The following is a 14,097-nucleotide window of genomic DNA, read 5'->3' as shown; positions in this document are numbered from 1 at the left end:
TCCAAAACCTCTCCTTTCATGCTTCGTTTCTATAAATAGTATATTTTATATAGCATTTCAATATAGATCATTTGATAGACTTGTTTTTTAACGTAAAAGTATATTGTTCATTTATAGTTAAGAAGTATTATTTTAATTAGCATTTTGTAGTTATTTTTTCCACGATAGTCTTTATCTCTCTTTATGCGCATATGCTTTCCATCTTTTTGTCGCATATATAATATACACATATCATTCTAATTTGTATCGTTGTACACTTATTTTCTTCTATTCTATATGTTTCGCTTATCACTATCTTTATACATAAGAAATGAGTTATGTGTAAGAGTGTACGATTGAAAATAAATAGAAATATGTATTATTGTGTTCTAATTTTGTTACTAATCGCGTTATGTTTTTTCTCAGTTTTATTAAGATTGTTTAGAAAGAATTTTTGTGCATTTAATTATATAATTTATTTATATTTGACATAGTTATTTTATTGTACAATAAATTGTAAGAAACTTTGTTATAAACATTTATTATAATGGATAATTTAAGTTTGATTGTAGAATAAGTGGCTTACAATTACAATCTACGAATTTATAAGAATATGTACAATAATATATAAAACTATAATTATAAAAAGAAAGAAGAAAGGATATGTTTTGTGAAAAGAAAATGACAATGACATATGCAAATATTAAAATGTAAGATCAAAACTACATCAATAATAATAAATATTATATACTATTAAGTATAAAAAAAATTAAATTATAATATATTATCTATTTTTACAGATAAATCGTATTTTTATTGATGTCATAAATATTTATATAAAAAGCACAGTCCAAAATAATATAAACAGTCCAAAAATATTGCATATACTGCTTTTAAACTTTACGTTTTATAGTCACGAAAGATTAAATTATCATCAATCGACTCGTTATTTGGTATTATTCTATAGATTATAAGCAAATTATTTAAATTATAAAATAATAACTTATATACAAAAATTAATCGACTAACATATTTACAGTTACAGATTATAAAAAATTATTCTACAAGGAGATCATATTTCGTATCCATTCCAAATGTTGTGCAACGTCCACGTAAACTATATACTGGTTTAAATCACAAGACATAGTGGTTCTATTCAGCAAGGATCTCGAAACGATTCCTCGCAAATAGTAACGATCCGTTTTAGCATCGTACATCACAAAACCGCTTCCGCTATCACCGTTGCAAGGACCACTTCCATTTCTTAAACCTGCACAAAACGTCCGGTTCGAAGTGAACAAGACGAAATCTGAGTTGCTCCAGTGACAATCCTCCTGTAATTTATTAACAGTTATTCACCTCTCAGTTGAAATTCTAGACAAATGTCATTGTCATTGTCAAGAAAATTATTGAAAAAAATAGAAAGTTATAATATTTTAAATTTGTCAAATCTGTATGGAAGTTGATAAATGAAAATGAAGTTTGAAATGTTTAAAAATATTTGAAATGAATGAAAGTATTCAGATAATTAATCAGATTTTGTTGACTTATATATTATTCTCAGGTATGAACAATTATGATCTTTACTATTATATAAATATTCATATAAAGATTTATATAATAGTATAATGATTTATCAAATAAGTTTAATCTTTAAAGAAAAAGATAATCATACCTGACGTACAATGGGAGCTTTGATCTGTCGAGGCTCTTGGAGATGGCGGTTCCCATGTTCATCACGTCCCCATCCGACCACGTATCCAGATTTTCCTACAACACTGGCAAGAAGCGCAGGTCCTGTCCAAAGACAGATTGGTCTGATTACATCATTATATTCCACTTTCTCTCTCAGATTCAATACTGCCAAATCCGCATCAGCATTGCCCTTTTTGTCATAATTAGGATGGAGCTGGTATGCTGCTATTTCTCGATTTACAGAACCCTTTTCAAACCATTCTCGAAGGTGATAGCGTCCCAAGGATACTATCAATGTATTGGGAGGTAAATTAATACTGTCTATTAGCAAACAATGTGCAGCTGAAATAAAAAAAAAATAATTACCAAAAAATGTATTGAAAATTGTAACATTGTAACTTTTGGACTATTAAATGGACTATTAAATGGTACTTATTAGAAAAATTAATCTTTTGATACGTAACAATTTCTTTCAAAAGTGATTATTAGGATATATCATAAAAAAAATGATATTTTTGACTTTCTATTTTTTTTTTTTTTTTATTCTCTTTCTATTTTATAGATATCTCAATTTTTAAGAGCTTAGCTAATATTTAATATTTCTTGAATTTTAATTTCAATTGTAAGTATTTAAAAAAAAAAAACATTTCTTTAAGCATTTCATTCGCATAAAAATTCACATACCTGTAATAATGTGCTTATTAGTGACCAATGTTCCCGCGCATTGGAACTCGAAATTCTTTTTGACGACAAAAATTGCAACCAGCCAGGGCCACTGACCCGGAGATGCATTCATTCCTCCAGCCACTAGAAGATTGAACTTGTTATTGCTGCTTCTACCACACTCCACGTTATTTTGGTTGTTGATAATTGGCACAGGTGATGGTTGTGGAGTGACGGTTGGCTGATATACCATCGATGGTTTATTTTGAATGGATGGAAAGTTTGGCAAGGGCTGAGGAAAATTAATGGGAATATTTGAATCGAAATTGAGCTCTAAAGAAGGTGGGTATAGCGTGTGATTTAAGACAATGGACGTGACTATTGGTCCGCTTGCTGGAATAAATAATTAAATGTTAATACAAATTATATCATACAAAATTGTTATAAATTTTTATAAAAATTATTATTAAATTATTTATTTTTTTAGGGAATTTTTGCACAATAATTAATCATACAAATATTAATAAAATTAAATTATAAGATTGTAAACTTTTCTTTTAAAATTTTATAACATAATCAAATGATTTAAAACTTATAAAAAATTTCCTTTATATTTATCGTTATGCAAAAATTGGATTTTTTTAAAAGTTTACATTAATAATTATACATTTCTTTAAAAAAATCTATTGAAATTTTTTACATACCGCGTGGACCTGAACAAATATGTTCGTTGTTAAACCATAAACCATTTAAAATGGGTATAGGCCAAGGAAGTGGAAAATGGATTTTATAATATAAAGGCCTGCCCTGCATAACTTCTTTAATCGATTGCTCCTTTGGCTGTGCCAATTCTAATTTACCAACATATTTCTAAAACACAGATCATATTGCATTAGTACTGTAACTTTAACTCTTATAAGGATGCCTTAGATCAATATTTTTCCAAGTTTAAATTCTTGTTATCAAGAAATATATGAACTTATGATCAATGTTTATTGTTAAATATTTACCGATGGCAATGCAACAGCAATGCTCAATTTGACAGTAAGTGTCAAAGGAATTCCTTTCGGTGGCGATCGTATCTCAACAAAACCAATGATTTCATCTCTGATAGAATCCGAAATATACCGGAAGTACTTAGGACACGGCGACTGGTCAGCTGCTTCTGCGATCAATTGAAGAATATGCAGCAATAGTGCAACCTTGACAATTACACTCACCATCCTGAAACTCTTGATGATATACTATAATATTTATTACTATAATTTTAATATATTATTATTTAAAATTTAATATTTCTTTTAAAATTTGAAAATTTATCAATTAAATTTTATTCATTTGATAACAATTGTTGATTGATTAATTATCGTTTGGAAATTAGTACTTAAATTTATTTCTTCGTCAATTGTTAGAATTAAACTGCTCATTCATGATTTAGAGAGAAAAATCAGATATTTTAATTTTTGATTAAAAAAGTTAGATTGAGAATCAAGATTAAGGAAATAGAAATCGATGAAGAAAATATATTTGTGTTAGAATTAAAAATAAATCGTTAAAAGTATATTAGAAATGGTGACAAAAGATTAGACTATTTGTCATGCAAAGGGACTGGTCGCACTAATACTTATACGAAAGTATAGAATATACATCAATAGATAATTCCAAATGCCTTTCAGTACATAGTCCCTTCAGATCTTCATTGTTTTGTTTCAGGAAAGAAATAAATCCTTAAAATCCAATTTATGAAATACAAAATTCGAAAAAATAAGGAAATTAATTTCTGTGATTCCGGATTTATTTTAAGTGATGAGAATCTTACAATAAATATATATATTTTCCTAATATATATTTTCCTAACAAGCGATACTATTTATATACTGTTATCGCATTAAAAGAAAAATTAATACATATATATTTTTCTTTGTGATAATTAAAATTATTTTAAACTTTATGCATATTTCGTAAAAATATATTTGAATTAATATTACTTAATGATATTAATTTGATTCATCATTTGAATTGCAAAAGAAGTTCTTTAAAACACTTATCAATAAATTTGAATTGCAAAGGAAAATTCTATCAAATATTAACTCAATATATTTGAATTACTGAAAGTATTTTTCAGAAATTAAATTAAATTAAATTAAATCAAAAAAATTCTTCTGAATATGAATCACTATATTAATATATAAAATGAATCACTATATTATTATATAAAATTCTATTACCCTATATCCATAATATTATCTTTCTCAATTTCACAAATTATACAGAATTCATCAAAAAAGAAAAAAGAAAATATCTTCTCTAGATATTCAAATCCTTAAAAAGAAGAAAAAAGAAAATACCTCAGATCTTCACAAACACAATATTGCAATATTTCAAAAGAAACTTTACTCTTAAACGATTATTCGAAATTCATTTTCATCATAAAAAATGATTTTGTATCAAAATTATCAACTAATATTCAACAATATTCAATATTCAATTTCTAGTAGAGAGAGATATTAATGCAACTTGTCACGTTCGTTTTGTTACTGTCTTAGCTAGAAAATTTATCGTCTCTTTTATAGATTCTGAAAAGTGGTGGGGCATCCCCAGCGATTAACCGTTTCATTCGTACGAAGAAATCTTGAAAGAAAATCACGGCGCGGAAGAAACAATATGAACTTCTCACAAATTTGATCAATCGCATCGAATGAATCAGATCGGTCATGGAAGTTATATCAAGAATACATTTGTGATTGTTGTTAACAATTAGCTAAATGAATTTATGTGATTTTAAGTGAATAAGATTATATATATATATATATATATAGAGTGTTAATGGAACATCTTAAGAGGATTAAAGCGAAAACAAACAGAAAAGTTAATGTACAAAAATGTCAATTTATTATTTATTTATTTGTCAAGTTATGAACAATTGAAATTTACATTAGATAAAATAAGACGGATATAGAGAAAATGGCAATGTAACGGAGATAGATGTCTCTATTTACTTTTTCAATAGATTAAAACCTTGGTAGATAAATAATACAATAGAACACCCGTTATTTCTTCCATCTTCATTTCTATATTCTATTCTTTTATTTTTTTCCATTTTTTTCAATGATTAGATCAGATTATTGTTTAATTTCTTTTAATCAGAATTCATATTGGAAGAAAAATTAGAAAGTAAAAGAAGAAATAATAAATATTGTTATATTATATCTTATTATATTTTTAGAATTAAAAGTTAGGTTAGTTTACACAATAACAATAACAACAGTTAAGTTAGCTTAACTTGGATTTTCAAATATTCTTTTGGAAGTGCTTATAATTATAATTAGAGATAAATAAATTTTTATTATTATTTTTTGATCTCATCTCTAAACTAACTTAACTTATTAGTTTTCAATTTATTTATAAACATATAACATTATAAACATTATAAACATCGAATGAAAAAAATATAGCAATTAAAAATAATTTTATTATTCAATATCAATTACGATGAATCAACTTGCGTCAATTAATCTTAGTATTTTGCGTCATTTCATTATTGTATATTTCATATTTCATTTGTTTTCAACTTGACAATAGAATTATTAATAATATCTTATTAAACTAGTTAGATTTTTTTTTAATAATTTTAACAATTTTACAATTTAGCAATTGAAAGTATTGTAGATGTTTTTTTTGTTAAAATTTTTTCGTTTTCTCTTGAATGTATTTTCGTTTCTTCATAAATATATGAGTGGTTTCCGAATGTTGTATTTGCATTCGAAAATTCTAGATTTGCTTTACTCTTCATTTCCAAATTGCATTCTACATATTCTTTCTCTTTTCTCTATATTTTTTTTTCTCTCGATCGAAAAAAATTGATAAACGAAATACTGTCTTTCGTTTTTATCCTTAGGAATTTATATTTTACAAAAATATTTTAAAAAATATTATTATTTAAAGAATATTATTTATTAAAATATTATTTAATGGAAAATGCAACTTGATCATTTACAATCATATTTTGGCAACTTTTACAATTCTTTTTAATTTTAATATTTGTATGAGTCAATACAAACAAAAAATAAAAAATAATTTTCAAAAGCATTCTTTTATTTTAGTAAAATATAATTAAGCTATCTCAAATACAATAATTATTTATACTATAATTTTTTAGCGCATTAATTTACAATTTAATTAAATATTTACAAATAACAAAATACAAATTTAGAATTTAATATGGACTTATATTATTAATATTTTTAACATTAAATAGTACTAAAAACAAAATTATCATTAGAAAGAAAATATCAATATCACATAATTAATGATTGCACAAAAAAATTGTAGTATTTCAACAATATGTATCACTACTCCAAAATTTATGAATATATTTAATAGAACATTATTTAGTATTACAAAGGATTATACATATATTATTTATGGAAAAATGACAGTTAACATATAATTTTAATTGTTAATATCTAATATTATTGACTATGTACAATATAATTATCTCTGGAAATTACTGAAACAATTCTTTCCATATCATATAATTTACAAAATAAACTAAACTAAACTAAATTATAAATTTCTTTACTTAAGTTACTTTATTTAATATTAGCTAATAAAAAATATTAATAATTAATAATTCTGCTAATTATGTTTATAATTTAACTCTTATGTTCATAACTTATATATGAATAACAATATTTATAACAATTTATATTTCACAAGAAATATATAAAAATAAATAAAATCATTATATTGTATAATAAATCATAAAAATTTCTTTTGTTATTATTGCTAAATACATCGGGTATTCCTAGGTTATATGAAAATTATAGACTAGATCACTAAGTTAAATAAGGAAAACATTAACAATGTTTCTGTGCTTTTCGTATAATTTCACTTTTCATTAGTATACTAAGTTAAATTACTAAAATGAATATAAATTTATTATTACATAAAAGAAAATATTATAACTTTTTTATTAAGAGATATAAGATATAAGAGATATAAATTTTGAAATTTAAGAAAAATATTTCTTTTTTGTAAATATGAATTCTTATTACATCAATTATCATTATTATTTGTTGAATAATAGTTTAAGAAATTTGGTAATGAAAATTAATAGTAATAATTTAATTATTAAAATATTAAATTTATACAAGATCAGAGATTTAGATTAGAGATCTTTTCTAATAATTTAAATAATTTTTTAATTTTCAGCAAGTAATGCTTTTTTTGTGTTATAAAAAATATTGTTTATATTATATCATTCATATATAAAATTTGAATCAATGAAATCAAGAATAAAAAATATCAAAAATTCTTTGTACTCGAAACACGTATACATACACGTATACATCAATAGGTAAGACTTCCTTCTAATATTTTAACATGCGATTCTTATGATATTGTAATCGATTTATTTTTAAATTCTTTGCACGTCAGATTTAATTCACTGGTAAAACAACAATTGCATTACATTATCTGAAAAAAATGCAATGTTTTAATACTCGTATATAATTGACATTTGTTATTTCTTAAAAAGAATTATTTAGTATGAATTATTAAGTTCTTTAAAAAGTATTATACATAATTTTATTTTATTATTTTATTATAATTGAAAAATTTACTTAGCAAACTCTCAAAATAATAAAGAAATAATAGCATTTATTACAATAACATTGAAATTAAGAAAATTTTTGCATAATTTATAATACCTGATTTATAAATATATATTTATATATATAATAAAACACATTTACATACATACATAAACACAAATAAGGTTAAAATTTTTCTTTCAATAGATAATCAAAAGGATAATAATTTTTCTTTATTTCTATTCAAATATTTTCTATTTTTCAAAATAAAAAAAAATAATTCTAGGATACTCACTCTATCGTATTTATCACTAATTTTTTTAAAAACATTTGAATAACGTTTGTTTCAAATGAAAGGCAATTATTTCATGCGAAGTGAACACTTTTTAATGGATGGATCTACAGAATTAAACGCAAAATAAATATCGTCGGCAAAAAATATTTTTCATACAAATATATGAATATATATACTCACCCATGGATTCGCATTATATTTATGAATATATTTCAATGGTATCTGTTTACAATGATTCAAGCGATTCTTGGAACATTTGATGAACTTCCGTTTTTTCCGAACTTTCTTATGACCCTTTTCCTCGGTTCCTGAGATAATATTGTAAATTCTTCAAATATGAATATTCACATTACATTGTCATATGTTACGATTAATGAAAAATTCATTAATAAGATTTTAATTTTTATGAAAACCACTCAAATAACTGAAAAGAAAAAAGTAATACACGATTTCGATATTTCAATGACAAATTTATGTTTGGATCTATAATTGTAAACGAATTGCTTACAATTAGTCATTCGTGTATAGCCTAATTAAAAATTAAAGAAATAGATAGATAATTTCATATAAATTCAATCTTGATAATAAATTAATAAAAAATAAATTAAAAGTATTGAAAAAAAATTATTTTATATAATAATAATTTTATTATTTATCTGTTATTGTATTTTAATACTATGTTTTTAACGTATGCACGATTAATTTGAATTAAAACATAATTTTTAATACGCATGCGTAGTAACGACATCTGTCAGATTTTTAGCAAAATATGCACTAATAACATTTAAATATAACCTATAACGTGTAAAAACTGTTTACTACTGTTAAGTGCACTGTATTTTCTTGATTTTTATAAATACTATTATTATATATAATTATTATATATAACAATATATTAAAATTTGTAACCTAACGCAGAATTTATTATAAAATAAAATGGAAGAAATGGAATTAGGAAGCGATGAAAGTAACGATAAAAATTTGCATGAAAATTCGGTGAACAGAAAGATCGAATCAGAAATAATTAAAAATGAAACTGAAGAAATTAAGGATGATGAGTTTGATGAAGAACAAGATAAAGATAATGATGATGATGATGATGATGATGATGATGATGATGATGATGAAGAAGATGCTGACGAAGCAGAAGTTAAAATTTTAGAAACTTCTCTTGCTCACAATCCATATGATTATGCGAGTCATGTAGCCCTTATTAACAAATTACAAAAAATGGGTGAATTAGAACGATTACGCGCTGCCAGAGAAGATATGAGTTCAAAGTATCCCTTGAGCCCTGATCTCTGGTTATCTTGGATGCGTGACGAAATTAAATTAGCAACTACCATAGAACAGAAAGCTGAAGTAGTAAAATTATGTGAGCGAGCTGTAAAAGATTATCTTGGTATGCTTTTTACTTTTAATGTATAATAATATGTATAATAATATCATCTGTATTTTATAAATGATTGATGAATATATTATGTATTAAATTGATTGTTGTAGCTGTAGAAGTATGGTTAGAATATTTACAATTTAGTATTGGTAATATGGGTACTGAAAAAGATGCAGCAAAAAATGTTAGACATCTCTTTGAAAGAGCATTAACAGATGTTGGATTACATACTATTAAAGGTGCAATAATATGGGAAGCATTTAGAGAGTTTGAAGCTGTATTATATGCTCTGGTAAGTACAGAATGAAGAGATAAAATAATTTTAAGTTATTAATGATTTCTTATATCAAGATTTCATATATTTAGATTGATCCTTCAAATCAAGCTGAAAGGAAAGAGCAATTAGAACGTATTGGTAACTTATTCAAAAGACAATTAGCTTGTCCTCTTTTAGATATGGAAAAAACATATGAAGAATATGAAGCTTGGCGTCATGGAGATGGTACAGAAGCTGTTATTGATGATAAAATTATTATTGGAGGGTATAATCGAGCTCTTTCAAAGCTTAATCTTCGTTTACCTTATGAAGAAAAAATTGTTTCTGCACAAACAGAAAATGAACTATTAGATTCATACAAAATATATTTATCATACGAACAACGTAATGGTGATCCTGGAAGAATTACAGTTTTGTATGAAAGAGCAATCACTGATCTTAGTTTGGAAATGTCAATTTGGCTTGACTACCTTAAGTATTTAGAAGAAAATATTAAAATTGAATCAGTTTTAGATCAAGTATATCAAAGAGCTTTAAGAAATGTTCCCTGGTGTGCAAAAATATGGCAAAAATGGATAAGATCATATGAAAAATGGAACAAATCGGTATTAGAAGTTCAAACTTTATTAGAAAATGCTTTAGCAGCTGGATTTTCTACTGCGGAAGATTATCGAAATTTATGGATAACTTATTTGGAATATTTACGACGAAAAATCGATCGCTATTCTACAGACGAAGGAAAACAATTAGAAATACTACGTAATACTTTTAATAGAGCTTGTGAACATTTGGCAAAATCATTTGGCTTAGAAGGAGATCCTAATTGTATTATATTACAATATTGGGCAAGAACTGAAGCTATACATGCTAATAACATGGAAAAAACTAGGTCATTATGGGCTGATATTTTGTCACAAGGACATTCCGGAACAGCATCTTATTGGTTGGAATATATTTCATTAGAAAGGTAATTTTCTATATTATTTTTAGTATAATAATTTATAATATAATGTTTTTTAAATGATCTTTTTTTTTTTTCGTTTAGATGTTATGGAGATACAAAACATTTGAGGAAATTATTCCAAAAAGCTTTGACCATGGTAAAAGATTGGCCAGAAAGCATAGCAAATTCTTGGATAGATTTTGAACGAGATGAAGGAACATTAGAACAAATGGAAATATGTGAAATACGAACAAAAGAAAAATTAGATAAAGTTGCTGAAGAAAGACAGAAAATGCAACAAATGTCCAATCATGAACTATCACCATTACAAAACAAAAAAACTTTTAAAAGAAAACAAGACGAAACCGGTAAATGGAAAAATTTAGGATCTTCTCCAACAAAAATTACAAAAGTTGAAATGCAAATAAAACCAAAAATTAGAGAAAGTCGTTTAAATCTCGAAAAAAGTACTGATTCTGAAGAACAAAAATTAAAAACTGCGCCTCCGCCTGGTTTCAAAATGTCAGAAAATGAACAAATGGAGATAGATAATATGCATGAAATGGATGATAAAAGTACAGTTTTTATAAGTAATTTAGACTACACAGCAAGCGAAGAAGAAGTTAGAAATGCTTTACAATCAGCAGGACCAATTACAATGTTTAAAATGATACGAGATTATAAAGGACGTAGTAAAGGATATTGTTATGTGCAACTCAGTAACATAGTACGAATTACTTTTTTTCTTTTAATTAGAAATTATGATTAATTTATATAAATAATAATGTAATTAAGAAAATATTTTTATAGGAAGCAATTGATAAAGCTTTACAGTTGGATAGAACTCCTATAAGAGGGCGGCCAATGTTTGTTTCAAAATGCGACCCAAATAGAACACGAGGATCTGGATTTAAATATAGCTGTTCTCTTGAAAAAAACAAGCTTTTTGTTAAAGGTATGTAATTATTTAATGTTTAACTCTCAGTTGGTATTCTTAAATCATAAAAAATTCACAAAAATTCGCAACATTTCAATCATTTATTTCTTAATTGCTAAATAATGTATTCGCGTTTATTTTTTTATATTCTTTTATATACAAATATTATATTTAAGTTGAAATATTAATTACAAATATTAATTATTTTTATGGGATATTATAATATTTGGGGTAATTATAATCAATTAAAAGAGAGGGATCTTAATTATTGCAAATAATAATAAATATTAATTAAAACCATTTATCTTTAAAATCTCGTAAATCAGCAATATGAAAATTGTAATATTTTGCAAAACTAATATATACTTATATGATTTCATTATATTTTCTAAACCAGTTATACATTTCAGTCAAATGGATCATATTCGATACAACAAATTATATTTGTTTTCTGAAAAGTAAATGATATTTAAAATATTTCAATCAATGAAATTGATTGGAAAATGAATAAAACATAAAAAAGAACAGATGTTGAAATACAGAATGAATATTTTAATCATATTATTAAGACAAAATTGAATAATACTTGAACACGAAAAAATTTCAAATATAAATAAGATATTTTTATATCTATAATTATTTTAAATGATCCAAGAAACTTCTTTCAAGTTAAAAACTTTGCATCGAAATATTGTGGAGATATATTATCTAGATTGAGTAATTTTTTGTAATTGATAAAATTTTAAGATCATTGAATAAATGAATATTAAATACAGAAATTTATTAAAAATTCATGGATCACACATGAAGTAGAAATGAAAGCATTTTTTAATTTGCTTTATTTAAATAATTTCTTCAAATCAAAAAATGGAGATACTCATTCTTTATTAAGTTACAAATACTATCGAGCATCATTTATTTCCATCTTATTGTGCCATTAAACAAATTCTTATTCTTATTTAATATATTATGATTTAATGAAATAAGAAAAGGAAAAAAAAGAATGGGGATATATATATTAATTCCATGAATTTCTTTAAAAATAAACTTTTACTTCATAACTGAATGATCATTAATAATTTTAGAAATTATATGTGATACAAATATAAAATAAAAAAAATTTTTTATAGAAAAATTGAAAATTATAATAATCAAGAATGATATGTGAAACAATTGTTGTAATATAATCGTGTAACACAAGAAATTCGTTAAAAAATTAGAGAATTAATAAAAATTACAGATAATCCGATAAACGAAGAGGCTGTTCGACGAAAAAGACGACGCTGCAAAGATTGCCCTAGCAAGCTTGACAGAAAACATTCTACATACTGTATGAAATGTAAAAAAACAGTTTGCAAACAACATTCATTGCAACAGATTTATTGTTTCACTTGTATCGAAAGTTTCAAAGAATTATACGAAGTTTTTTGATATTATTGTTATAATCATATCAGAGTTTTTTGTTACAAACCAAAGTGATATCTATTAATAAAAATGTAGTTTATTTTTTTTTATTCATTCTCATATTTTATCGTTCTTATTTATATGCAAGAATTATATTTGTACATTATTTTTTATAATTAATGAATGATATGATATATTCTATTTTTTATTTGTTTTATAATTTTATTTATAATTAAAAATAATATTAAAATTTTTATTAAAAAAGTTCACGCTCCTTCTTTGTATACATATATTCCATAATGGTAAATACATTAAAAATACTTACCATTACTTGTACAATATTTCTATAGATTATAAATAACTCTGGGATATCAATTATATTATTATTATACCAACTGAGAGTTAAATTAAAAATCGTAAATTAAAAGAAAAAATATTTATTTTTATGAAATGACTAGGACTTCCGGTATCAACAACAAAAGAAGAGCTCGAAGAAATTTTCAAAGTTCATGGAGCATTAAAGGAAGTCCGCATAGTTACTTACCGTAATGGTCATTCTAAAGGGTTGGCTTACATCGAATTTAAGGACGAGAATAGTGCCGCGAAGGCACTTCTGGCTACTGATGGAATGAAAATTGCCGACAAAGTAATTAGTGTAGCCATAAGCCAACCACCTGAACGCAAGAAAGTACCAGCGACTGAAGAACCGCTCTTAGTTAAATCTCTAGGTGGTTCTATAGTAAGCAGAACTACATTTGGTATGCCCAAAACATTATTATCTATGGTACCTCGTACTGTCAAAACCGCTGCTACTAATGGCAGTGCAAATGTGCCTGGAAATGGTGTTGCTCCAAAAATGAATAATCAAGATTTTAGAAATATGTTACTGAATAAAAAGTAATTTACTATAACGTCGC

General features: G+C 24.7%; 2 protein-coding genes and 1 long non-coding RNA gene across 6 annotated transcripts; 2 read left to right on the top strand and 1 right to left on the bottom strand.

Annotated features, from left to right (window-relative positions):
• The first annotated feature begins 414 nt into the window (after positions 1–414).
• LOC122712055 lies at positions 415–1,160 on the top strand. Its single transcript, XR_006346247.1, has 3 exons — positions 415–689; positions 780–932; positions 1,019–1,160. It is a non-coding gene; the product is annotated as an uncharacterized LOC122712055 (long non-coding RNA).
• LOC122712040 (serine protease gd-like) lies at positions 814–4,734 on the bottom strand. 4 transcript variants are annotated; one of them, XM_043931332.1, is made up of 6 exons: positions 4,686–4,704; positions 3,348–3,581; positions 3,042–3,207; positions 2,359–2,730; positions 1,655–2,016; positions 814–1,313 (listed from the first exon to the last, which is right to left on the bottom strand). In XM_043931332.1, exons 2-6 carry the CDS (start codon positions 3,558–3,560, stop codon positions 1,041–1,043), a joined length of 1,386 nt encoding a protein of 461 aa, XP_043787267.1. In that variant the 5' UTR covers positions 3,561–3,581; positions 4,686–4,704; the 3' UTR covers positions 814–1,040. The 4 variants fall into 4 exon arrangements, with proteins under 4 accessions (XP_043787267.1, XP_043787276.1, XP_043787285.1 ...); XM_043931341.1 differs by having other exon boundaries at positions 3,348–3,569; positions 4,686–4,703; XM_043931350.1 differs by having other exon boundaries at positions 815–1,313; positions 3,348–3,561; positions 4,686–4,734.
• Positions 4,735–9,047: 4,313 nt separating this feature from the next.
• Positions 9,048–14,091, top strand: LOC122711417 (squamous cell carcinoma antigen recognized by T-cells 3-like). The gene is made up of 6 exons (XM_043930182.1): positions 9,048–9,628; positions 9,730–9,911; positions 9,986–10,863; positions 10,942–11,566; positions 11,650–11,794; positions 13,639–14,091. The coding sequence occupies exons 1-6, from the start codon at positions 9,163–9,165 to the stop codon at positions 14,079–14,081; spliced, it is 2,739 nt and encodes a 912-aa protein (XP_043786117.1). The 5' UTR covers positions 9,048–9,162; the 3' UTR covers positions 14,082–14,091.
• Positions 14,092–14,097: the final 6 nt, after the last annotated feature.

Source organism: Apis laboriosa, unplaced genomic scaffold (assembly GCF_014066325.1).
Source record: "Apis laboriosa isolate Shangri-la unplaced genomic scaffold, ASM1406632v1 scaffold112_cov148, whole genome shotgun sequence".
NCBI lineage: Eukaryota > Metazoa > Arthropoda > Insecta > Hymenoptera > Apidae > Apis > Apis laboriosa.
Note: the sequence above shows the minus strand (reverse complement) of the source record. Positions and strands in the feature narration are given on the sequence as shown.

What these genes read in the sequence shown, in the direction of transcription:
- LOC122711417 (XM_043930182.1), top strand. Translation starts at nt 9,163, where the DNA reads ATGGAAGAAATGGAATTAGGAAGCGATGAAAGTAACGATAAAAATTTG. An exon ending in AAGCTGTATTATATGCTCTG is followed by an intron (nt 9,912 to 9,985) that starts GTAAGTACAGAA and finishes TCATATATTTAG; the next exon opens with ATTGATCCTTCAAATCAAGC. An exon ending in AAACAAGCTTTTTGTTAAAG is followed by an intron (nt 11,795 to 13,638) that starts GTATGTAATTAT and finishes TGAAATGACTAG; the next exon opens with GACTTCCGGTATCAACAACA.
- LOC122712040 (XM_043931350.1), bottom strand. Translation starts at nt 3,560, where the DNA reads ATGGTGAGTGTAATTGTCAAGGTTGCACTATTGCTGCATATTCTTCAA. An exon ending in TATTTGTTCAGGTCCACGCG is followed by an intron (nt 2,731 to 3,041) that starts GTATGTAAAAAA and finishes TATTTATTCCAG; the next exon opens with CAAGCGGACCAATAGTCACG. An exon ending in TAATAAGCACATTATTACAG is followed by an intron (nt 2,017 to 2,358) that starts GTATGTGAATTT and finishes TTTTTATTTCAG; the next exon opens with CTGCACATTGTTTGCTAATA.